Source organism: Microtus pennsylvanicus, chromosome 1 (assembly GCF_037038515.1).
Source record: "Microtus pennsylvanicus isolate mMicPen1 chromosome 1, mMicPen1.hap1, whole genome shotgun sequence".
In the NCBI taxonomy this organism is placed as follows: Eukaryota; Metazoa; Chordata; class Mammalia; order Rodentia; family Cricetidae; genus Microtus; species Microtus pennsylvanicus.
Window position 1 is genome coordinate 152,364,826 of NC_134579.1, and position 26,465 is coordinate 152,391,290.

General features: G+C 42.7%; 1 protein-coding gene across 5 annotated transcripts in view; it reads left to right on the forward strand.

Annotated features, from left to right (window-relative positions):
• The first annotated feature begins 248 nt into the window (after positions 1–248).
• Positions 249–26,465, forward strand: part of LOC142831756 (leukocyte-associated immunoglobulin-like receptor 1) — a 41,263-nt gene continuing 15,046 nt past the window's right edge. For 2 of the 5 annotated variants that reach the window (XM_075942160.1, XM_075942175.1), the window contains exons 1-3: positions 252–438; positions 12,012–12,047; positions 17,349–17,424. In XM_075942160.1, coding sequence (XP_075798275.1) covers positions 338–438; positions 12,012–12,047; positions 17,349–17,424 — 213 coding nt within the window. In that variant the 5' untranslated portion in view covers positions 252–337. Of the gene's footprint in view, positions 439–12,011; positions 12,048–17,348; positions 17,425–19,281; positions 19,366–26,465 lie in introns of those variants that run through there. The other 3 variants (XM_075942146.1, XM_075942153.1, XM_075942167.1) reach the window with 3 other exon arrangements.

Sequence of the window (26,465 nt, forward strand, 5' to 3'; positions counted from 1 at the left end):
AGTTCTGGTGGAATTGTGCACTAAAACCACCTGGCTCTGGGCTTTATTTGGTTGGTAGGTGTTGGGTCCCTAGAGGACAGGCCTTCGCACCCCCACTTGTTCTGTTTTGTACTCTTGAGGTTGGTTGAAAACAGGAACAAAAACAGGAACAATCTGTTGTTTTCAGCAATGTTGCTAAGGATGTTTACCCCTAAGCCATTGAGTTATGGTGATTAGCTTCCTGCTATTGCTGGTTTGTCCTCTTCTGCTGAGGGCTATATATACTTGTGGGAAAGTGGAATAAAAGGCTTGTCTGCTAGACCTGGATGGAGCCCCCATTTAATAAAATGAATGTTTTATGAAAAAAAAAGGCTTGTCTGCAGAACCTGAAGTTTTGTTGCCTGTTAATCCCGACATCCCTCGCTCAGAAGAACGACAGTTGCCGTGCTGGCAAGGAAGGTAGGTTTTTGATGACAGCTTCTATTTCCTCATGACTTTCAGGTCTATTTATTTATTTTTTTTTATTTTTTTTATTTTTTTTAATTCATTTATTTATTAAAGATTTCTGTCTCTTCCCCGCCACCGCCTCCCATTACCCTCCCCCTCCCCCAATTAAGTCTCCCCCCCCAGCCCGAAAAGCAATCAGGGTTCCCTGTCCTGTGGGAAGTCCAAGGAACCCCCACCTCCATCCAGGTCTAGTAAGTTGAGCATCCAAACTGCCTAGGCTCCCACAAAGCCAGTGCGTGCAGTCGGATCAGAAACCCATTGCCATTGTTCTTGAGTTCTCAGTAGTCCTCATTGTCCGCTATGTTCAGAGAGTCCGGTTTTATCCCAGGCTTTTCCAGACCCAGGCCAGCTGGCCTTGGTGAGTTCCCAATAGAACATCCCCATTGTCTCAATGTGTGGGTGCACCCCTCGCGGTCCTGAGTTCCATGCTCGTGCTCTCTCTCTTTCTGCTCCTGATTTGGACCTTGAGATTTCAGTCCTGTGCTCCAATTTGGGTCTCTGTCTCTGTCTCCTTTCATCGCTTGCTGAAGGTTAATATTCAGGAGGATGCCTATATGTTTTTCTTTGGGTTCTCCTTCTTACTTAGCTTCTCTAGGATCACTAATTATAAGCTCAATGTCCTTGGTTTATGGCTAGAAACCAAATATGAGTGAGTACATCCCATGTTCCTCTTTTTGGGTCTGGCTTACCTCACTCAGGATAGTGTTTTCTATTTCCATCCATTTGTATGCAAAATTCATGAAGTCCTTGTTTTTTATTGCTGAGTAGTACTCTAATATGTATAAATTCCATACTTTCTTCATCCATTCTTCCATTGAAGGGCATCTAGGTTGTTTCCAGGTTCTGGCTATCACAAACAATGCTGCTATGAACATTGTAGAGCATATACTTTTGTTGTATGATAAGGCCTCTCTTGGGTATATTCCCAAGAGTGGTATTGCTGGGTCCAGGGGTAAGTTGATCCCGAATTTCCTGAGAAACCGCCATACTGCCTTCCAAAGTGGTTGCACAAGTTTGCATTCCCACCAGCAATGGATGAGTGTACCCCTTTCTCCACAACCTCTCCAACAAAGGCTATCATTGGTATTTTTGATTTTAGCCATTCTGACAGGTGTAAGATGGTATCTTAAAGTTGTCTTGATTTGCATTTCCCTGATCGCTAAGGAAGTTGAGCATGACCTTAAGTGTCTTTTGGCCATTTGAAGTTCTTCTGTTGAGAATTCTCTGTTCAGCTCAATGCCCCATTTTATAATTGGGTTGTTTAGCCTTTTACGGTCTAGTTTCCTGAGTTCTTTATATATTTTGGAGATCAGACCTTTGTCAGTTGCGGGGTTGGTGAAGATCTTCTCCCAGTTGGTGGATTGCCTTTCTGTCTTAGTGACAGTGTCCTTTGCTTTACAGAAGCTTCTCAATCTCAGGAGGTCCCATTTATTCAATGAGGTCCTTAATGTCTGTGCTACTGGGGTTATACGTAAGAAGTGGTCTCCTGTGCCCATGTGTTGTAGAGTACTTCCGACTTTCTCTTCTATCAGGTTTACTGTGTTCAAACTGATATTGAGGTCTTTAATCCATTTGGACTTGAGTTTTGTGCATGGTGATAGATATGGATCTATTTTCATTCTTCTACAGGTTGACATCCAGTTTTGCCAGCACAATTTGTTGAAGATGCTCTCTTTTTTCCATTGTATACTTTTAGCTCCTTTATCGAAAATCAGGTGTTCATAGGTTTGTGGGTTAATGTCAGGGTCTTCTATTCGATTCCATTGGTCGACTTCTCTGTTTTTATGCCAATACCAAGCTGTTTTCAATACTGTAGCTCTGTAGTAGAGTTTGAAGTCAGGGATGGTAATGCCTCCAGACGATCCTTTGTTGTATAAGATTGTTTTGGCTATCCTGGGTTTTTTGTTTTTCCATATAAAGTTGATTATTGTCTTCTCCAGATCTGTGAAGAATTTTGATGGGATTTTGATGGGGATTGCATTGAATCTATAGATTGCTTTTGTTAGAATTGCCATTTTTACTATGTTGATCCTCCCAATCCAGGAGCAAGGAAGATCTTTCCATTTTCTGGTGTCCTCTTCAATTTCTTTCTTCAAAGACTTAAAGTTCTTGTCAAATAGATCTTTCACATCCTTGGTCAGATTTACCCCAAGATATTTTATGCTATTTGTGACTATCGTGAAAGGTGATGCTTCTCTAATTTCCCTCTCTGTTTCCTTATCCTTAGTGTATAGGAAGGCCACTGATTTTTTGGAGTTGATCTTGTATCCTGCCACATTACTAAAGGTGTTTATCAGCTGTAGGAGTTCTTTGGTAGAGTTTTTGGGGTCGCTTATGTATACTATCATATCATCTGCAAATAACGAGAGCTTAACTTCTTCTTTTCCGATACGAATCCCCTTGATCCCTTTATGTTGTCTTATTGCTATTGCTAGAACTTCAAGCACTATATTGAAGAGGTATGGAGAGAGTGGACAGCCTTGTCGTGTTCCTGATTTTAGTGGGATGACTTTGAGTTTTTCTCCATTTAATTTAATGTTAGCTGACGGCTTGCTGTAAATAGCTTTTATTATGTTTAGGTATGACCCTTGTATCCCTAATCTCTCCAAGACTTTTATCATAAAGGGGTGTTGAATTTTGTCAAATGCTTTTTCAGCATCTAATGAAATGATCATATGGTTTTTTTCTTTCAGTTTATTTATATGGTGGATTACATTGATAGATTTGCGTATGTTGAACCAGCCCTGCATCTCTGGGATGAAGCCTACTTGATCATAATGGATACTTTTTCTAATGTGTCCTTGGATTCGGTTTGCCAGTATTTTATTGAGAATTTTTGCATCGATATTCATGAGTGAGATCGGCCTGTAATTTTCTTTCTTGGTTGGGTCTTTGTGTGGTTTTGGTATCAGGGTAACTGTAGCTTCATAAAAGGAATTTGGCAATGACTCTTCTGTTTCTATATTGTGAAATACATTAAGGAGTATAGGTATTAGCTCTTCTTGGAAGTTCTGGTAGAATTCTGCATTGAAACCATCTGGTCCTGGGCTTTTTTTGGAAGGTAGATTTTTGATAACGGTTTCTAGCTCTTCGCGACTAACAGGTCTATTTAGATCGTTCACCTGGTCTTGGTTTAGCTTTGGTATGTGGTACTTATCTAAAAAAATGTCCATTTCTTTTGCATTTTCTAGTTTTGTGGCATACAGGCTTTTGTAGTAAGATCTAATGAGTCTCTGAATTTCCTCTGTGTCTGTGGTTATGTCCCCCTTTTCATTTCTGATCTTATTTATTTGCGTGTTCTCTCTCTGTCGTTTAATTAGTTTGGATAGGGGTTTGTCGATCTTGTTGATTTTCTCCAAGAACCAACTTTTTGTTTCATTGATTCTTTGGACTGTTTTCTGCGTTTCTATTTTGTTGATTTCCGCCCTCAGTTTGATTATTTCCAGTCTTCTACTCCTCCTGGGCGCATCTGCTTCTTTTTTTTCTAAAGCTTTCAGGTGTGCTGTTAAGTCTCCAATGTATGCTTTCTCTGTTTTCTTTAAGTGGGCACTTAGTGCTATGAACTTTCCTCTTAGCACTGCTTTCATAGTGTCCCATAGGTTTGAGTATGTTGTCCCTTTATTTTCATTAAATTCAAGGAAGACTTTAATTTCTTTCTTGATTTCTTCCTTGACCCAGGTGTGGTTCAGTAGTTGACTGTTCAGTTTCCATGAGTTTGTCGGCTTTCTGGAGGTAGGATTGTTGTTGAATTCTAACTTTAATCCGTGGTGATCTGATAAGACACAGGTGGACACTGATATTTTTTTGTATCTGTGGAGGTTTCCTTTGTTTCCGAGTATGTGGTCAATTTTCGAGAAGGTTCCATGGGCTGCAGAGAAGAAGGTATATTCTTTCCTATTTGGGTGGAATGTTCTATAGATGTCTGTTAAGTCCATTTGCTTCATTACCTCCAGTAGTTCTCTTACTTCTCTATTAGGTTTCTGTCTGATTGACCTGTCCATTGCTGAGAGAGGTGTATTGAAGTCTCCTACTACTAGTGTGTGTGGTTTGATGTCTGCCTTGAGTTTTAGTAATATTTCTTTTACATACGTGGGTGCTTTTATATTAGGGGCGTAAATATTCAGGATTGAGACTTCATCCTGACAAATTGTTCCTGTTATGAGTATAAAGTGTCCATCTCGATCTCTTCAAATTGATTTTAGTTTGAAATCTGTTTTGTTAGAAATTAATATGGCCACACCTGCTTTTTTCTTAGGACCATTTGCTTGAAAGATCTTTTCCCAGCCCTTTACTCTGAGTAGATGCCTGTCTTTGTGGTTGAGATGTGTTTCTTGCAAACAGCAGAATGTTGGATCCTGTTTTCGTATCCAATCTCTTAGCCTGTGCCTTTTTATAGGTGAATTGAGACCATTAATATTAAGTGATATTAATGACCAGTGGTTGTTTACGCCAGATATTCTTATTGTTTTTGGAAGTAGAATTTGTGTGTCTCCCTTCTTTGAGTTGTGCTAGTGAAGGGTCGCTAGATGCCTGAGTTATTGTAAGCGGTGTTGGCAATGTTGGATTCCTTGGGTTGCGATTTTCCTTCTATTACTTTCTGTAGGGCTGGATTCGTGGCTACGTATTGTTTAAATTTGTTTTTATCCTGGAATGTCTTGATTTCTCCATTTATAGTGAACGAAAGCTTGGCTGGGTATAGTAGTCTGGGCTTGCATCCATGGTCTCTTAGCTTCTGCAGTACTTCTATCCAGGACCTTCTGGCTTTCATTGTTTCCATAGAGAAATCAGGTGTAAGTCTGATCGGTTTACCTTTATAAGTTACTTGGCCTTTTTCCTTTGCAGCTCTTAATATTCTTTCTTTAACCTGTATATTTTGTGTTTTGATTATTATATGGCGAGGGGATGTTTTCCTTTGATCCAGTCTGTTTGGTGTTCTATATGCTTCTTGAATATTCAAAGGAATATCTTTCTTCATGTTGGGAAAGTTTTCTTCCATAATTTTGTTCAAAATATTTTCTGGGCCTTTGAGCTGTGACTCTTCTCCTTCTTCTATTCCTATTATTCTTAGATTTGGTCTTTTTATTGTGTCCCATATTTCCTGAATGTTTTGTGATGAGAATTTGTTGGCTTTGCAGTTTTCTTTGATCAGAGCGTTTATTTTCTCTATGTTGTCCTCAGAATCTGAGATTCTTTCTTCTATTTCTTGTATTCTATTGATTATGCTTGTTTCTGTAGGCTCTGCTCGTTGACCTAGATTTTCCATATCCAGCTGGTCCTCAGTTTGTGTTTTCTTCCTTGCTTCCATTTCAGTTTTCAATTCTTGAACTGTTTCCATTACCTGTTTGATCGTTCTTTCTTGGTTTCCCATGGTATTATGTACGTATTTACTCATTTCTTCAAATTTTTGGTTATACTTCTCATCCATTTCTATAAGGGCATTTTTCACATGTTGTTTAAGGGACTCTACAGCTTTCATAAAGTCAATTTTTTCCACTTCTTCTGTGTTATGGTGTTGGAGACCTTCTGTTGTAAGATCGTTGGGTTCTGGTGTTTTCATGTTGTTTTTCAGATTATTGGGTGAATTCTTTCCTTGGCGCCTGCCCATCTCCTCCTATCGATGCTATCTAAGGGGTCTTTTAAAACTGGTTCAGGTTCCCCTGCTGGCCAGGGGCTCCTCTTACAAAATGCCCTTGCTCTGTTTCCTGGTTCCTGCCGGGGGCCAAGATCCCTCTCACCCCCCAGAAAGGTCTTCAGGAATAGGACCCGGCTCCTCCTTTGCCAGGGACCTCCCCAACCGAAGGCCTACCTCTTTGGTTTAATTGTAGTGGGGCGATCTGTTCTTGGTGTTGCGCGCGGTCCCTGCAGCCTGCTTCTCCTGCTGGGACGGTTCCCACCGCCAGCAGCCTGTGTCCTCTGCTGCCGCTCTGGTCCCAGTGGGTCCCCGCCGGCTGCGCTGGGCGTCCTCCGGCCGCGTTCCGCCGCCCGGTGTTCCGGCCGCGTTCCGCCGCCCGGTGTTCCGGCCGCGTTCCGCCGCCCGGTGTTCCGGCCGCGTTCCGCCGCCCGGTGTTCCGGCCGCGTTCCGCCGCCCGGTGTTCCGGCCGCGTTCCGCCGCCCGGTGTTCCGGCCGCGTTCCGCCGCCCGGTGTTCCGGCCGCGTTCCGCCGCCCGGTGTTCCGGCCGCGTTCCGCCGCCCGGTGTTCCGGCCGCGTTCCGCCGCCCGGTGTTCCGGCCGCGTTCCGCCGCCCGGTGTTCCGGCCGCGTTCCGCCGCCCGGTGTTCCGGCCGCGTTCCGCCGCCCGGTGTTCCGGCCGCGTTCCGCCGCCCGGTGGTCCGGCCGCGTTCCGCCGCCCGGTGGTCCGGCCGCGTTCCGCCGCCCGGTGGTCCGGCCGCGTTCCGCCGCCCGGTGGTCCGGCCGCGTTCCGCCGCCCGGTGGTCCGGCCGCGTTCCGCCGCCCGGTGGTCCGGCCGCGTTCCGCCGCCCGGTGGTCCGGCCGCGTTCCGCCGCCCGGTGGTCCGGCCGCGTTCCGCCGCCCGGTGGTCCGGCCGCGTTCCGCCGCCCGGTGGTCCGGCCGCGTTCCGCCGCCCGGTGGTCCGGCCGCGTTCCGCCGCCCGGTGGTCCGGCCGCGTTCCGCCGCCCGGTGGTCCGGCCGCGTTCCGCCGCCCGGTGGTCCGGCCGCGTTCCGCCGCCCGGTGGTCCGGCCGCGTTCCGCCGCCCGGTGGTCCGGCCGCGTTCCGCCGCCCGGTGGTCCGGCCGCGTTCCGCCGCCCGGTGGTCCGGCCGCGTTCCGCCGCCCGGTGGTCCGGCCGCGTTCCGCCGCCCGGTGGTCCGGCCGCGTTCCGCCGCCCGGTGGTCCGGCCGCGTTCCGCCGCCCGGTGGTCCGGCCGCGTTCCGCCGCCCGGTGGTCCGGCCGCGTTGCGTTCCGCCGCCTCAGGTCTATTTAATTTGTTCACCTGGTCTTGATTTAATTTTGGTATATAGTACTTATCTAAAAAAATGTCCATTTCTTTTACATTTTCCAATTTTGTGGCATACAGGCTTTTCTAGTAAGAGCTAATGATTCTCTGAATGTCCTCAGTGTCTGTTGTTATGTTCCCTTTTTATTTCTGATCTTGTTAATTTTAGTGTTCTCTCTCCTCCGTTTGATTAGTTTGGATAGGGGTTTGCCAATCTTGTTGATTTTCTCAAAGAACTACCTCTTTGTTTCATTGGTATGTTGGATTGTTTTCTGTGTTTCTGTTTTGTTGGTTTCAGTCCTGAGTTTGATTAATTCCAGTCTTCTACTCTTCCTGGGTGAGTCTGTTTTTTTTTTTCTAGATCTTTCGGGTGGTGCACACTCCTCTCGCACAGGAAGTTAGTTTTCATTTATTGGCACCCACATCAGGTTTCTCACAACTGCCTGTAACTCTAGCTCCAGAGAATGTAACTCCCCTGGCCTTAGCAGATGCATACACAAATACATAATTTAAAATAATTATTTTATAAAAAGAAAATCAAATAGTTAGAGAGTCTGTGCCATCTGTTAATCTGAGTATTGAATATAAAGTACAAGGAATATCAGAATTTTTACACAGGTGTGCTAGAGTCACTTGCAAGAATGTTCATAACAGCACTCTTTGCAAATTTTTTAGTTTATTTTTTGTTGATTTTATTGAGCTATACATTTTTTTCTGCTGCCCTTCCTGCCTCTCCCCTCCCCTTCAACCCTCTTCCAAGGTCCCCATGCTCCCAATTTACTCAAGATATCTTGTCTTTTACTACTCCCCCCCCCCATGTAGATTAGATCCATGTATGTTTCTCTTCGAGTCCTAATTGTTGTCTAGGTTTTCTGGGATTGTGATTTTTAGGTTGGTTTTTTTTTTTTTTGCTTTATGTTTAAAAACTACTTATGAGAGTACTTATGATAATTGTCTTTCTGGTTCTGGGTTACTTCATTCAAAATGGTATTTTCTAGCTCCATCCATTTGCTGAGAATTTCAAGATGTCATTTTTTTCTGTTGTGTTGTACTCCACTGTGTAAATGTACCACATTTTCATTATCCATTCTTTGGTTGAGAGCCGTTTTGGTTATTTCTAGGTTCAGGCTATGACAAATAATGCTGCTATAAGCATAGTTGAGCATATATCCTTGTGGTATGATTGAACATCCTTTGGATATATACCCCAAAGTGGTATTGCTGAGTCTTACGGAAGGCTGTTTCTTATTTTTTGAATAATTTCCATACTGATACGCAAAGGGGTTATACTAGTTTGCACTACCACTAGCAATGTGTAAAAGGAGCAGTGGACCACTTCCCACTGCCCAGCTCCCCAGCTAGTTTACACCCAAAATAATTACATGGAAACTGTATTAATTTAAACACTGACTAGCCCATTATATCTAGCCCCTTCTTGGCTGACTCCTACATCCTGATCTAACCCATTTCCATGTATCACGACAAGGTTGTGGCTTACCACGATAAGTCCAACCGATATCTCTCTCAGAGAGGAGAGCCATGGTGTCTGCCTCACTGCCTTCTTCCTCCCAGCATTCTGTTCTGTCTACTCTGCCTATCTAAGCTGCTGTCCTATCAAAAGGCCAAGGCAGTCTCTTTATTTAACCAATGAAAGAAGACCTTCCTGCATCAGCAAACATGCACGAGTGTTCCCTTTACCCCACAACCTCTCCAGCTCTGGAGGCATCTCAATCCCTGACTTCAAACTCTACTACAGAGCTACAGTACTGAAACCAGCATGATACTGGCATAAAATCAGACAAGAGGACCAATGGAACAGAAATGAAAAACCAGATATCAATCCACACACCTACAAGCACTTAATTTTTGACATAGAAGCAAAAAATATCAAATGGAATAAAGAAAGCATATTTAACAAATTATGCTGGCATAACTGGATATCAACATGTAGCAGAATGAAAATAGACCCATGTCCATCACCATGCAGAAAATTCACTTCCAAATTGACCAAAAACCTCAACATTAAGCCAGTCATACTTAAGCTCATAGAAGAGAAAGTAGGAAGGACACTTGAATGCATTGGCACAGGAGACTGCTTCTTAAAGTAGCACAGGCACTGAGAGAAACAATGAAGAAATGTGATCTCCTGAAACTGAAAAGCTTCTGTAAGGCAGAGGGCATGGTGAACAAGACAAAATGGCAGCCTACAGAATGGAAAAACATCTTCACTAATCCCACATCAGACAGAAGTCTGATCTCCAAAATATATAAAGAACTCAAGAAATTGTTCATCAAAAGAACAAATAATACAATAAAAATGGAGTACATACCTAAACAGAGAATACTCTTTGCAATTTTAGAGGGAAAAGACAAAGAATGTATCCATGAAAAATCACTAAAAGTAGATGTCTCAGTCAGTGTTCTGTTGTAGAGACACCATTTCCAAGGCAAGTCTTATAAAGGAAAACATTAAGTTGGAACTTGCTTATAATTTTAGAGATTTTAGTCCATTATTATGGTAGGGATGGTGACATGCAGGCAGGTATGGTGCTAGAGAGGTAGCAGAGAGTTTACATCCAGATTAGCATGCATCAGGAAAAGACATTAGACCTGGCTCAGGTCCATAAAACCTCAAAGACCTAACCTCCAGTGACACACCTACTCCAGTAAGGCCACATTTCCTAATCCCTGTCAATTTAAATCATTCCGCAATGATCAAGCATTCATATCTATGTGGATATGGGGGTTATTCTTATTCAAACCACCACAGCAGCTATAAGTGTTCTACCTTCAAAAAGCACAAAATTGTGAAACAACATTATTAATATTTGGTTATAGTTGACTATTCCACGGTGCACAACCATCACTTAGGCTATGATACATATATATATGTAATTTTCATGTGCCAAATTATGTAACCAATTATTTAAAAACATTTTCAGGATCAAACTTTTTTACTATTCCAGTATGACTAGGAGATGTGTTTCTGAGGGTCCACCTCTAACTGAGAATCTATTGGCAGTTGATGGCTGCTGGGTAAGGGAGAGTCAGTTTTCTTCAGAGATGTGAATCTTGGTGCCTATACCTCAGTTAATAGGCCCCCACCCATGTGCACATGGGCAACAATATCTGTACTCAGAGGACATGAAGTTGGAAGAAAAGAAATGTGTTGGGAGGGATAGAGGAGTAGTTGTACAGAGAAATAGGGATGGATATTACTAAGAGAAATTATTTACATATATGAAATTTCCAAAGTATGAATGAAAAATAGATTAAAGATGATTTTAATTTCATTATGTCTATTATGTGTGAATATCTCTCTCTCTCTCTCTCTCTCTCTCTCTCTCTCTGTGTGTGTGTGTGCATAGAGTTGTCCTAAGAGTCCAGAAGAGGGCATGGTAGCTCACAACTTGTAACTCCAGTTCCATGGGGGTACTGAAAACTGATCCCAGTTCCTGTGCAAGAGCAGTAAGTGCAGTTAACAATGGTGCCATCTCCCCACAGAGACATTCTAAAGGAAAAACTGAAAAGACTGAAGATAAAACATTGTTGATTTGAATGCTTAGAAACTGACATGTTCTTTTTTTCTTTTCAGTATTTTTTCTTGAAGTCTAGGCATTTTTTTTTTTGGAATTTAAAATTGACCACTGGCAATTTTATTCAACAGGATTATGTTAAGTGAGTAGTGGGAAATTATGTTACAAACTGATAAACAGAGAAAAGAGAGGGTAGAGACACAGAAAGAAGAGAGGAAGAGAAAGAAAAAGGATTGGATGATCTCTGGATCATAAATTTCAGATGTTCTGCAAACATACATGTTTTGGTCTTTTCTTCAGAAGTAGGCTTTTATAATTCTCAGTAACTGCATAATCAGTTGAATTGGAAATGAAATCATTATAATCTTAACCAATTTAAAAGTATTGCCTTAAAACTCATGTTGATTTACATGTAATGATTATTATATTGAAAGTACTCATTTGATTTTTTTATACTACGGAGGAAGAATATTTAAATCTTGTATAAAAACACCTAAAGATACAGCTTTGAAATAATTACCTTATTTTATGGCTCTGAATAAGAGGAACTGAGGTCAAGACATGTTCCAGGATGGTCATGGTAAAAGTCTGCAAAGTAAGACTCTGAGTCTTGAGAACTTTTTGGAATCCTTTATGATTTTTGAGCCACAAACAACATACAAGTAGCCAACAAGTATCTGTTTTTTCAGCTGTGGTCAACCAGTGAAACAGGTGAGTTGAATTTCTCAGGAAATCCTGTATGGTTTTATTGGGGAACTGCCTCTTGTCAGCAGAAGCAGTACCATGCTGCCTATGGTCTTTAACCTGGTGTGTCCTGGTAAGTTCTCCTGGGAAAGAATGATGTGGAATATAAGGGCGGAAATATCAGCTAGGGATGCTGGATCTGCCCACAGCAGAGAGCCTGGCTTCCATGCAATGGTAGAAGTTGGTGCATGAGTTCATCTTCACTGAGTGGGCTCTGACTTCTAATGTACAGAGACTCAACAGGGACAGAGGGGAAGAAGGAGACAGCTCACATCTTAAGTGTCTTTTCCTCCAGGATTCTTGCTGTAGCAGAAGACATGGGCACAAGTGGGTGAGTCTAACTCCAAATTATGGATTACTTCTCATGCTACATAGAAAGATTTTTTTGTAACAGGAAGGCAAACAGCACAGGGATTGGGCTGGTGTAAAGATTAACAGGATGGCCTGTGACTGACATCATATAAGTTGAAAGGTGAAAGACCTGGAAATAGGTTTTCTGATTCTGTACCAGAGACTCACAGATTCTCTTTCCTTGGATGAGTTGATCAACACTGGGGACTAGAAAGAACCAGAAGAGTCCTGAGTGTCTAGGAAAAGTGATGTCATCTGTGTAATAGGGGAGGACTCACAGCTTGGAACAGCCATCCCTTTAAAGGACAGATGAGGATGCAATCTTCCCCAAAATATCCATGATGTTGGAGCATTCAGAGGTCAGCTGTTATTGTACCAGAAGGGGTAGGGAGACTTTTTACTGTGTCCTGGACATTCCAGATTATTTTAAACAGACTCAGCTGCTTAATGCTTTTCTGTACTCCATTCCTGGACTGTCTGCCCCAGGCAGGCACACACTTACCCCTCTGGATGGACCTCTTCAGCACAGGAACAAGGACTCCTGGTGGGCCAAGGACCTTGCAGATTAAAGGGCAAACTTGGGGCGGGCAGTGTCGTGTGGAACAAAGAAGCCCCTGCAGGAAGAGTTGGAGGTGCCCTGCACTCCCTTCTGGGGACCTTCTGGCTTGGCAGGCACACACTTACCCCTCTGGGTGGATCTCCTCAGTCACGCCTGCCTTTTCTGGTCTTGACATAAAGGTATCCATCCGACCTCAGACCCTAGGTCTGTCTTTTATCTATTCAGTCCCTTTATGATTTTATGTTACTCTGTTCACCCTCCAGTTTTAATGGTACTGCATGAATATAGAGAGGGATGGAGAGAGGGATGGGTAGAGAGGGAAAGATGGAGAGAGAGGGGGGACAAGTAGAGAGGGATGAATAGAGAGAGAGGGAGGAGGAGGGAAAGGTAAAGTGAGAAGGAGAAAAAAGGAAGAGGGAGGAGACGGAAAGTTAGAGGGAATGAGAGAGAGAGAGAGAGAGCTCTGAGTCATTTTCTTGATTATTGATGGATGTGGATGGCCATAGCCCAGTGTGAGAATGATAGTTCTGGGCAGTAAAAGAAAGAAGACTGGGTAAACCATAAGAGCAACCCAGTAAGAGGTGTTCCTCCACAGGCTTTGTTTCAGTTTCTGCCTCCAGGCTCCTGTCTTGAGTTCCTACCCTGACTTCCCTTAGTGATAGTGTTACGTGGAAGTCCAAGATGAAATAAACCCTTTTCTCTCCACATTACTTTTGCTCATATTTTATTGCAGCAATAGAAAACCTAGCTAAAACAGAGAAAAGGATAAAACTTGTTCTTTTAACGTTTTAACTGTGCAGCTCTGTTTTATTGACTATGGTATTATGTTGTCTTAGACTTATTCTTACTGAATGACTAACATTTTTGTCTATTGATAGATACCGTTCCCACTTTTTTCCTTCTAGTAGACAGCATTCTAAACTTTGCTTTTGTGAATTTGACTTCTTTAACTATTTTATTGTTTTGAGACAGACTCTTGCTATATAGCTCAGACTGGCTTAGAACTCACTATGTAGTGAAGATTGGCCTTGCATTCATGGTAATCTTCTGCTCATCCTCCTAAGTGCAGAAATTGTAGGCATGGATCAGAATGTGCAGCTTGAATATGACTACTTAATATACCTCATGTGAGGGAACAATGCAGTGCCTTCCCTTCTGAGGTTGTTTACTGGGTCAAGCTGTTTCTTGAAGGTCCAGTCATATGATTTTTTTTCATGCCATCATCATTATCATCTCCATTCCACTGCATATATATGGAGGCATATATCTATATAGATATAGATATGGAGGCTTCTTTTCATGTGGAAGAAAAGTAACCATTATTTTGCCCCAACCAAAGCCTTTTATACCTCTACTGCTTCTGTGGAAAACCTCAGGCCAGAAAGAACAAAAACATTCTTATCAATTACAGACCACAAGGAAGTTCTGCTGTCAGTCATGGGTAGTGAGGGCAGCTAGATCACAACAATTCCCCCTATTTTATTTTATAAAATAAAAGTTGCCTGTCTTTTTACTTTGGGTGGAATACCTTGCCTGTCATTGGGAATAGCCCTCTAATACTCCCTGTCTTAGGTGGCATCCTGCCCCCAAAATATTGCCTGTCCATGGCTACCCAAACATATAGCCCTAAACCAAGTATCCCCAGGACGGACAGCGCCAACAAGCCAGACTGGCACTGCAACCATCTAGCATGCACTAACTGAGTTGTAAAATATTCCAAACCCCTCTCATAACAGTAGCAGAAGCATGCAATACAGTGCCATGAGTATCACTTAACATGATAAACTGTTGAAAAGTCCAAAGATACTTGCTCCTGAACCAGAGCCACTTGTTGGTTCAATGTCAATATGGCCAACTGAATATGTCATTTTGAATATCCAAAGCATTGTTGACTCTTCAGCTAGCTAGCTGACAGTCTCAGCCATCTATCTGCACAGTCTGGGAAAGAGCAACTGAGGCAGGAATATCTGTGATAGCAGAGATATCAATAATGGCAATCACAGCTGCAGTGATTCCAAGGTCTTTCTTCTGCTTATCTACTATGGTCCAACAATTCTTGCCATATTTCCTGATACGCTTGACACGGCTGCAGTTTCCTCCAGGCCGGACACTGACTGGGTCATGATAACATGCCTTTTGCTGTAGCCACCTATCAAAGCTCTGCTCCAGCTGCCTTCTGGCCCCAGATGCGCTCACTCTGGGTCGAAACTGCTGCCTGGAGTAGAGCAGAACTCAGGGAACCATTGAAGGGGTCCCACTTTAACAATCCTTTAGGGAATTTGGGCATCATCAACCTGTCTGGCTACTTCCTGCTGAGTGGGGGTGCTGCATTCTTGGGAGTATTTTACATCAACATTTCAGGGGGTCTCGGTGATTCAAACCACATAAATTCACAATGAATCCACAGGTTCTCATGCTCTGTGGAGACAAAAGCAGAACCTCTTTTCCAAAGCATCAAATCCTTAGGCCCATATTTTAAAGTCAAAATACCTTTCTTAGTATTGGGTCCCTAGAGGACAGGCCTTCGCACCCCCACTTGATCTGTTTTGCACTCCTGAGGTTGGTTGAAAACAGGAACAAAAACAGGAACAATCTGTTGTTTTCAGCAATGTTTCTAAGGATGTTTACCCCTAAGCCATTGAGTTGCAGTGATGAGCTTCCTGCTATTGCTGTTTGGCCTCCCCTGCTGTGGGCTATATATACTTGTAAGAAAGTAGAAAAAAGGGCTTGTCTGCAGAACCTGAAGTTGTGCTGTGTGTTAATCCCGACGTCCCTTGCTCAGAAGAACGACAGTTGTTGTGCTGGTGCAGCACTTAGCAGTTCCCAGAATCAAATGTCTTTCTCCAGTCCAGAACACAAAAGACAAGAAAATCAACACAATAACATACATCTGTACACATTCTTTTGAAACCCTCAATTCACCCTCCTGCCTCCTCTATATTACTTCCCTACTGGCCAATCTTCCAGAGGGCATTGCTCAGAGCATCTCTGGGGATGAAGACACACATACTCCTTTTAACCTGACTTGGCTTGTTCCCAGTCTGAAACATTTAAATCCCCTCGTGTACACAGTCTTCAGCTGTCTTCCTTGTTACTTTCATGCCTTGTTGCTTTAAGAGTTTCAGGTACTTTTTGAGGCCTTTCAACACACCTTCCTGCCTCTTCTTTATACTTGCTAGTCTTTTGGAGAGTGTCCCTCAGAGTATCTCTGAGGATGAAAAGAAAAACCACATTACCTTCCCCAATACGCTCCTCAATTTAGCAGAGTGACCTCATTCATGAATCCCCACTTTCCAGATCTTGGCGGAACCTCCACTTGCAATGCCAGCACAACTGGATAGCTGAGACTGGCAGGGGGGTGCTGGGATTGAGACAAGGAGGCTTCTTTTCAGGTGAAAGAACAGCAACCTTCATTTTGCACCAACCAAAGCTTTTTATACCTCTACTGCTTCTGTAGAAAACCACGGGCCAGAAAGAACACAAACATTCTTGTCAATTACAGACCACAAGGAAGTTCTTCTTTTGGTAAGGGGTAGTGAGGGCAGCTAGATCACAACAATTTCCCAGGCAGTCTTTGGACTATTTCCCCATCATAGCTCTTGTGAATAGTGTTGCAATGATTCCATAAGTGCTGACATCTCACTTCCATACTTCTTTCATTCCCTTACTTGGGTTCTATTTTTAATTTATTTTGTGAAATCTTCATGCTATTTCCACAGAGGAAGAGCTTTCTTCCCTCTGATTTACACATTTTGTTCCACCAGTGGCATGGAAGGAGGGCTGCAGGTCCCCGAAAATTATTCTGACTCATCCGCTCAGAGGCAGCTTTTCTCATAACAGTTGGGGTCCTGGGTTCCTGTTAAGAGCGTGAAAAAGATCCAATTTCTCTACTCCTGGCAACATTTGTTATCTTTTGAAAATATCATCTGAGGCCAGACAAATAGTTCAGTGTTTAAGAGCACGAGCTGCTCTTCCAGAAGACCCAGGTTCAATTCCCAAAATCCACCTGATAAGTCACAACTGTTTGCAACTCCAATTCCAGAGGAAGAAGCACTCTCACACAGGTACATAGACAGGTGAGACACCAATGCACATAAAATAAAAATAAATCTTAAAAATATCATCTGGGCCAATGAGATTGCCCAGTGGGTAAAAATGCTTGCTCCCAAACCTGAAAACTCAAGTTTCATCCCCAAGACCTATATAGTAGGATGAAAGAACCAATTTTGCCAAGTTGTCCTCTGACTGCTACACACACTGTGAAACACACACACACACACACCAATATTATTTAATACTAAAGGCCATTATTTGTAGCAGGGCATATTTAATGTGTCAAGTATCTGTTTAAGCTCTTCCAAAGACAATAACATCAAACATTCAGGGAAAGCTTTATGATTTTCATTTTGAACATTAGGAAATGCCTATCCCAAAGATCAAGTGTCATTTATTTCTACAATAAGAATTGATGTGTAAATCTTATACTTCTGTGTCTCACATATTTGTAGCAAGACAAATATATTGAGGAATGAATCCAATTGCACCCAAACTCAGAGATTTGCTGTATTTTTTAGAATATGACCCCTTCTCAAAGAGTCAGTTACTGAAGGAAAGAGTGGAAAGCCCAGAGGACAAACCTCTTCCTCTTCATGTGAGGAAACTAATAGAGAAACCTTGTAATGAACCCCAGCCCACACATCCTGCCTCTTGTGTCCACTGCAGGGCTTCAGCTCCAGACTGCATCAGACTGCTGAAGCTTGAGTCATGTCACTTCATTCTGCCATGGTGGTGGCCCTTGGTGAGTCCTGGGACAAATGGAGGGATGGGGTAGGTGATTTGGGGAACGGAGTGTATTTTCCACTCAGGCCTGAAACCAGCCAAGCAGATTCTGGAGTCCCCTGGGAGGAGACTCTCTCCACTCTGACCCCTACTTGGGGTTTTCACCACAGACTTATTGCTAGAAATAGAGATGGGGCATGTGGCCTAGTTCAGCTCTAAAACGAGTGAAAAAGAGCCAGTTTGGAAGGGAAGATGATCTGAGAACATTTTTGCCCCAGTGTTGGAGGTTGAGCTCAGAGCCTAATACGTTAGGTAGGCACAATACCAAGAATTGTATCTCCTAAATCCTAATACTCTTTTTATTTTTTAAGATCACAGATGTTACACGCTATTGAGTACACTTGTTCAGAAATTCTTTTATTCTTTTTAAATAATGTGTTCTTTTATTATTATTATTATTGAAAAAATTTCTGACTCCTCCCCTCCTCCCATTTCTCTCCCCCTCCCTCTACTCCTCTCCCCCTCCCCCAACTCCTTTCACCCTCCCTCTCCAGTTCAAAGAGCAGTCAGGGATCCCTGCCCTGTGGGAAGTCCAAGGTCCTCCACCCTCCACCAAGGTCTAGGAAGGTAAGCATCCAAACAGGCTAGGCTCCCACATAGCCAGTACATGCAATAGGATCAAAACCCAGTGCCATTGTCCTTGGCTTCTCATCAGCCCTCATTGTTTGGCATGTTCAGTGAGTCCAGTTTTATCCCATGCTTTTTCAGTCCCAGTCCAGCTGGCCTTGGTGAGCTCCCAATAGATCAGCCCCACTGTCCCAGTGGGTGGGTGCACCCCTCAAGGTCCTGACTTCCTTGCTCATGTTCTCCCTCCTTCTGCTCCTCATTGGGACCTTGGGAGCTCAGTCCAGTGTGCTCCAGTGTGGGTCTCTGTCTCTATCTCCATCCATTGCCAGAAAAAGGTTCTATGGTGATATGCAAGATATTCATCAGTATGGCTATAGGATAGGGTCATTTCAGGTTCCCTCTCCTCATCTTCCCAAGGAACCAACTGGGGACATCTCCCTGGACACCTGGGAGCCCCTTTAGAGTCAGGTCTCTTGCCAACCCTAAGATGGCTTCCTTAATTAGAATATATACTTCCCTGCTCCCATATCCACCCTTCCTTTATCCCAACCATCCCATGTCCCCAAGCTCCACCCATCCTCCCCTTCTCACTTTTCTCACTATTCAGGAGGATAACTCTGTTTTTCTCTGGGTTCACATTCTTATTTAGCTTCTCTAGGATCACTAATTATAGGCTCAATGTCCTTTATTTATGGCTAGAAACCAGTTATGAGTGAGTACATCCCATGTTTATCTTTTTGGGTCTGGGTTACCTCACTCAGAATAGTGTTTTCTATTACCATCCATTTGCATGCAAAATTCAAGATGTCATTGTTTTGTACCGCTGAGTAGTACTCTAATATGTATATATTTCACACTTTCTTCATTCATTCTTCTACTGAAGGGCATCAACTTTTATTTGTTCTTTGAGAGTTCCTTACTTGACTCATACTGAACGATTCCAAGATTGACCCCTCTTCCCTACCCACTTAACTTTTTGTCCCTCTCTTTTTAAAAAAATAAAACATTTACTACCAATTTGTGCTGCCTGAATATTCTTGAATTTATGGTCTATCACTGGAGCATTGTTGACTTAAAAGGGACTGCACTTCTCCATTTTATTTTGATTTTTAATAGACACTGCCTTACTGTGTAGCTCTGGCTGTTCTAGAACTCACTGTGGAGAACAGCCTAAATCAGGAACTCACAGAGATTCACCTGCCTCTGCCTTTCAAATGCTAACGAAGTGTTCCACAATGCCTGATTCCAGGAGCTTAAAGAAAATTTCTTAAAGAAAATTGACTCTCCCTCTTCCAGCAGCCAGGAATACCCATTAGCTCCAAGGCTAAAACAGGTAAAATTGGCCTAAATTATGGGATTTTGTCTGGCTTGGTTTTATACAGGTCTTGTGCATACTATGAGTTAATATGTGCAGCTGCCCTCTGTGTTCAGGACACCCTGTAATCGCTCGAGTCATCTCCTCCTTTTGGCTTTTGTACTTTATTGCACCACCTCTTCCTCCTAAATGACTTCTGAGTCTTGGAGGAGGAGATGTATGGTGTGTATGCTCCCTTTAAGGTTGAGCATTCTGCAAACTTAGTCTCTACCCCTTGTTTAGTTATGTGTCTCCATGTTTGTTGTAATAGGAGAGGCAGGGCTGCATCCCCGGCACCTCGGCCACCTGGCTAGCTTATTCCCTGAAATAACATCACACAAACTGTATTCTTTTAAACACTGCCTGGCCCATTAGTTTCAGCCTCTTAACCCATTTCTAATAATGTATGTAGCGCCTTGAGGTGCGCTTACCAGGAAAATTCTAGCCTAGTCCATCCTGGGTCGGAGTTCATTGAGTCTGCCTCATAGAGCAGAACTATTGTGTCTGCTTGGGAGAGGGGAGCATGGCGTCTCTGAACTCACTTCCTCTTCCTCCCAGGATTCTGTTCTGTTTACTCCACCCACCTATGTTCTAACCAATAAAATGGGCCAAGGCAGTTTCTTTATTTTTTAACCAATGACATTCCTCCATCATTTCCCCCTTTTCTGTTTAAACAACAAAAAAGGGAAGGCCTTAACTTTAACACAGCAAAATTACATAAAATGGTTATCAAGCAAAAATTACGATATTTACATCTATTTTATCTTTATCATAACTAAGGAAAACTATAACTATAACTAACTATTCTTCAACTCCATCAAAGCCTCCAGAAAGATACAATATTACCTAAGCCAACAAGAAATAAGCAACTTTCAAACTCTACTAATGACAGAGACATCTCGCTGCCTGGACAGTCACCCAAAGTTCCTCTGTACCATTGGGGCATCCATCTTCAGCCTACAGGCCCATGGTATCCAGAGACATTTCCATGAAGCTGGACATTTCAAAGTCAGTTCAGTGACTATCTGTTGTGTCCTGCAGAATGTCTCTCAGACTCTTTCCTGAATCAGGAACCCCAAAAGATCATCTCACCTTTAGGCAAGTTCAGTAGTTCTCTCTCTGTGGGTTCTCTGTGTCCAGTTTATGCAATAGTCCAGGCAAGAGCAGTTTCTTGCCCAAATGGCTATCAAACTCCATAAGGTGCCTCTTCGATGCCCATCTTCCTCTTGAAGTAGATTGGTGCTGCCAGGAGCAGAGTGTCTCATTGTCATGAAAAGTCCTCAGTTATTAAAACATTAAATGTCCTATTCTGTAATCTTTGAAAGATAGGAAGAATGTCTATCTAAAATTTATCAATGTACATCTAGAAAATCTAACTAACATGACTACAAACTTGACAATTATGATTATCTATTAACAACCTATGTACATTACATTTTTAAATGTACTACCCAATCACAGTACCTTAATCAATATCAGAAATACATATACATATAATAAAATTGACCTTAAATTAATATCAGTAAACCAAGATTCATATCAATGCAAATTATTCACATCTATATCATCTCCCCCTATAAATGTAAAAGAACATTTATAAACAATTTTTGGGAATATGGGCGCAGTTATTTCTCTCCAAACTGCTTCCTGCTGAATGGGGGCATTGTTAATTAGGTCTTTCATGGTATAACCTGTGTGCTAGTTTCATCTCATTGGCAGTTGAGCGAAGTAAATTTCTGAGGATGTTCACAGCAACCCTTCAGGAGGGTGTGGTCCATCATACCATACTGGAATAGGAACAATCCACAGACTCTCACCCTCTGTGAAAACAAAATAAGAAACTCCTTTCCAAAGCATCATGTCCTTAGATCCAAATTTTGACATTTTCAAAATATATATGTTGGATTAGTTCAGCAGCATTTATAAACAAATATCTTTTAGCAGCTGTTGCTCCTTCTTCAGCATTCAAACAATTCAAAGAGAGCATAATAGCATACAGTATCAAAATTCTCTGTGTATTTTTCATCTTTGTGCACTTTATTTTAACCTTTATTTTGCTTATTTTTACTTTTATTTTTTGCTTTTTGAGACAGGTTCTCTGTATCTTTGACCTGGAATAACTCTGTAGACCAGGCTGTCCTTGAACTCTCAGAGATCCCCTTGTCCCTGCCTCCCAGGCATTCAGGATTAAAGGCGTGTGCTACCACACCTTGAAGTCTCAGAAATCTCCCTCTGCCTCCCAAGTGTTGGGATTAAAGGTGTGTACTACCACACCCAACTACTCTCTTTCTTCCTTATTTTTGTTTTTTACTTTAAGAACTTTAACTTTTAGTCTGCATATATTTTTAACACTGTAAATCATTTAAAATTTTTCTTTGTCTTTGATGCTCTCTTTACTGTATATCTCTTTCTTTTTTTGGCCACATGAATCTTTAATTTACCAAGCAATCTCAGTAGGACTAAAGCCGTGGCTTTGCCAGCTAGATGTAGCCCATTCCTTAGCTTTCTGCCATTCCAACCTTGTGGCTGAGGTACCGGCCAGAGCTGTATTCAGTGCCACAAGTCTACAGTGTTTCAAGGTCCTTGCCATCAAACAAGCTGCAACAGACAACACTCAAGTCCTCTCTCTGTAGTTGGCCCTCCTGCCTCAAACAGTCAGAGTTTGCCCTGGCAGGACGGCCCAGAAAGCCGGCATTTTAAAACAACACAGCTTTTTTTCCTGCTACTGCTGAAAACAAACAAGCATTCAGTCGGCTTTTATCAACACCATTTAAATGTTTCGTGGCAGGACCTCTTAAGAGCTGCAGGGTTTTGCAGCTGAAGCTGAGTCAGAAAGCCTCTCTTAGATGAGAGCACTTGCTTGCTTCTAGCAAGCAGAGCAGACCCGGAAAATTGCTGCTACCAAGAAAACATGCTTTACTCTTTCCCAAGCTTTTTCAGGGTTTCAGTGGATACAGTCGTCCAAACGTCTGCGCACCATTCTGTTGTAATAGGAGCAGTGGGGCTGCGTCCCCAGCACCCCGGCTACCTGGCTCGCTTATGCCCCGAAATAACATCACAAAACTGTATTCTTTTAAACACTGCCTGGCCCATTAGTTTCAGCCTCTTAACCCATTTCTAATAATGTATGTAGCGCCTTGAGGTGCGCTTACCAGGAAAATTCTAGCCTAGTCCATCCTGGGTCGGAGTTCATTGAGTCTGCCTCATAGAGCAGAACTATTGTGTCTGCTTGGGAGAGGGGAGCATGGCGTCTCTGAACTCACTTCCTCTTCCTCCCAGGATTCTGTTCTGTTTACTCCACCCACCTATTTTCTAACCAATAAAATGGGCCAAGGCAGTTTCTTTATTTTTTAACCAATGACATTCCTCCATTACATGTTAATATCAATCAATTGCAAATGAAAGCTTTTCAGATGAGGGGTGCAGGATGCATTTATCCATGGGCACAATGAGGAATATATTTTTGCTATCACATATACTTAAAATATCTTTTTGAGAATTTCATAGGTGCATACAATATGTTTTGATCATATTAATCCCCTTTTTTTGCCTGTAATACCACACCAATTCCCTCCCCTCCTCTACTTTGTGTCTAATTTTTACAAACAATAATCCAGTTAATATCATTTGTGCTGCTCATATACTCAAGAGCATGGGGCTATCTACTGGACCCTGGTCACACCCTTAGAGAAAATTGACTCTTCCTTCCCCGGAAGCCACCAACTTTCAATAGCTTCTCAGCTAAGAGTGGAGACCTTATGAAACTTTCTCCCATACAATTCAGCCCTCATTTTACTCTTTATCATTTTTTTCATTTTATTTATGGGCCTTTCATACAGTACATCCTGACAGAAGTTTCTTTCTTCAGTCACTCTCAATTCCCCTACCTACCCGTCTTCCCCAGATCTTCTGCTCCTTTAGTGTCCCTTCAGAAAAGTGCAGTTCTCACAGGGATATCAACCAAATATTGCACAACAAAATGCAATAAGACTAGGAGCAAACCCTCATATCAAGACTTGACAAGACAACCTAGTAGGAGTAAAGAGTCCTAAGGGCAGGCAAAAGAGTCAGAGGCACATCAGCTCCTACTGTTAGGAGTTTCACAAAAACCCCAAGATAAGCAACTGTAATGTATATACAGCGGGCCTAGGCAGACCCATGCAGGTTCTGAGGCTTCTGCTTCAGTCTTTGTGAGGCCCTATGAGCCCTGTTTAGTTGATTCTGTGGGCCATACTCTTTTGGTGTCCTCAACCCTTCAGACTCCTGAAATCCTTCTTCTCCTCGGGGGTTCTCTGAGCTCCACCTAGTGTTTGACTGTGGGTCTCTATATTTGCTCCTTTCATCTGCCAGAGGAAGTAAACAACTGGGCTAGGCTCTGAACTAAACCCATTTTATTTTTGGTTTGAGACACGATCTCACTAAGATTTTCAGGCTGACTTTGAACTCACTTTGTGGCCCAAGTAATACTTGAATATGTAACTCAGTTGAGTAGCTGGGATGCGAAGTCTCTTTCTCTACCTTAAGGATATTTAAGAGTTCTTTTACAAGAAGAAGGAGGACTATACTCTGACATTAATGTTGTAGGAGGCTGCTTGTTCATTTCCCAGCTGCTCATACTCTTCAAATAACCACACAGAAACTATATTAGTTAAATCACTGCTTTGCCAATCACTACAACATATTCCTAGCAAGCTCTTACATATTAAATTAACCCATTTCTATTATTTTATATTTTACCATGGGGCTTATTCCCTAACAGTAAGGTTCCAGCTAGCAGCTCATATCTTTCCCTTATGGTGGCTACATGGCATCTCCTGTCTCTGCCTTATTTCTCCCTACATTAAGTTTAGTTTTCCCCACCTACCTCTATTCTTCCCTGTACAGGCCCCAAATAGTTTCTTTATTAACCAGTGGTATTCATAGCATACAGAGGGGAATTCCACATCACCTCTCCTGTTTTGTTTAAATAAAACGGAAGGTTTTAATTTTAACATAGTAAAATTACATCTACAAAACAGGTATCAAGCAAGATTATATCTACTTTACCTTTTATAATAACCAAGGAAAGCTATAATTATAACCTTCTATTCTTCAACTCCCTCAAAGACAACAGAAGAATAACAGGAAGTGCATTGTAAGCAACTTCCAAAACTCTAGAATTGGCAGAGACGTCTTGCTGCCTAGACAGTCACACAAAGTTCTTCTGTATCATTGGGGCATCCAACCTTCAGCCTACAGGCCCATAGTGTCTAGCAGACATTTCCTTTAAGCAGGAAATTTCAAAGACAGTTCTGCCTATATTGGCAGTTTGTCAATCACTTTCTTCTGTGTCCTGCAGAATGTCTTGCAGACTCTTTTATAAAGCAGGAACCCCGAAAGACAATCTCACCTTTAGGCAAGTTCAGTAGTCATTTCTTTGTGGGTTATCCATGCCCAGTTAATACAGCATAACATCAATCAGTCCAGGCAAGTACAGTTTCTTGCCCAAATGGCTAACCAACTTTATAAGGAGCTTCTTTGATGCCCATCAACCTCTTGAAGTAAATGGTGCTGCCAGGAGCAGATGTGTTTCATTGTCATGAAAAGTCTCAGTTATTTAAACATTTTAAGTGCCATATTCTGTAGCTCTTTGAAGTTGTTCAAAAATACCTGTCTATCTGAAATATATCTCTGTACATCTAGAAAACCTAGCTAACATGTCTATAAACTTGATTATTATAGATGGCTCTCTATGAACCTATGTTTCTTAATTATACATTACATTTTATTTATTTTTATTTATTTTTTATTGAGAAAAGGAAGAAAAAAAACAAGTTTCCACCTCCTCCCAGCCTCGCATTTCCCTCCCCCTCCTCCCACCCTTCTCCCCCTCCTCCCACTCCTCTCCTCCTCCCTCTCCAGTCCAAAGAGCAGTAAGGGTTCCCTGCCTTGTGGTAAGTCCTAGGTCCTCCCCCCTCTGTCCATATCTAGGAAGGTGAACATCCAAACTGGCTAGGCTCCCATAAAGCCAGAACATGAAGTAGGATCAAAACCCCGTGCCATTGTCCTTGGCTTCTCATCAGACCTCATTGTTCGCCATGTTCAGAGAGTCCAGTTTTAACCCATGCTTTTTCAGTCACAGTCCAGCTGGCCTTGGTGAGCTCCCAGTAGATCAGCTCCACTGTCTCAGTGGGTGGGTGCACCCCTCGTGGTCCCGACTTCTTTGCTCATGTTCTCCCTCCTTCTGCTCCTCATTGGGACCTTGGGAGCTCAGTCCAGTGCTCCAGTGTGGGTCTCTATCTCTATCTCCATCCATCACCAGATGAAGGTTCTATGATGATATGCAAGATATTAGTCAGTATTGCTATAGGATAGGGTCATTTCAGGTTCCCTCTCCTCAGCTGCCCAAGGAACTAACTGGGGACCTCGGCTTGGGCTCCTGGGAGCCACTCTAGGTTCAAGTCTCTTGCCAACCCTAAGGTGGCTCCCTTAACTAAGAATTGTGTTTCCGTGCTCCCCTATCCAACCTTCCTTTATCCCAATCCTCCTTTTTCCCCAAGTTCCCCCCATCCTCCCCTTCTCCCTTTTCTCTCCCCATCTCTCCTTATCCCCATCCCACCCCACCCCCAAGAACCCAATTTTCTCCCCGGCAATTTTGTCTACTTCCCATAGCCAAGAGGGTAACTATATGTTTTTCCTTTGGTTCACCTTCTTACTTAGCTTCTTTAGGATCACCAATTGTAGACTCCGTGACCCTTACTTATGGCTAGAAACCAATTATGAGTGAGTACATCCCATATTCATCTTTTTGGGTCTGGGTTACCTCACTCAGAATAGTGTTTTCTATTTCCATCCATTTGTATGCAAAATTCGAGAAGTCATTGTTTTTTACCGGAGTGTAGTACTCTAATGTGTAAATATTCCACACTTTCTTCATCCATTCTTCCATTGAGGGGCATCTAGGTTGTTTCCAGGTTCTGGCTATTACAAATAATACTGCTATGAACATGGTTGAACAAATGCTCTTGTCATATGATAGGGCATCTCTTGGGTATATTCCCAGGAGTGGTATTGCTGGGTCTAGGGGTAAGTTGATCCCG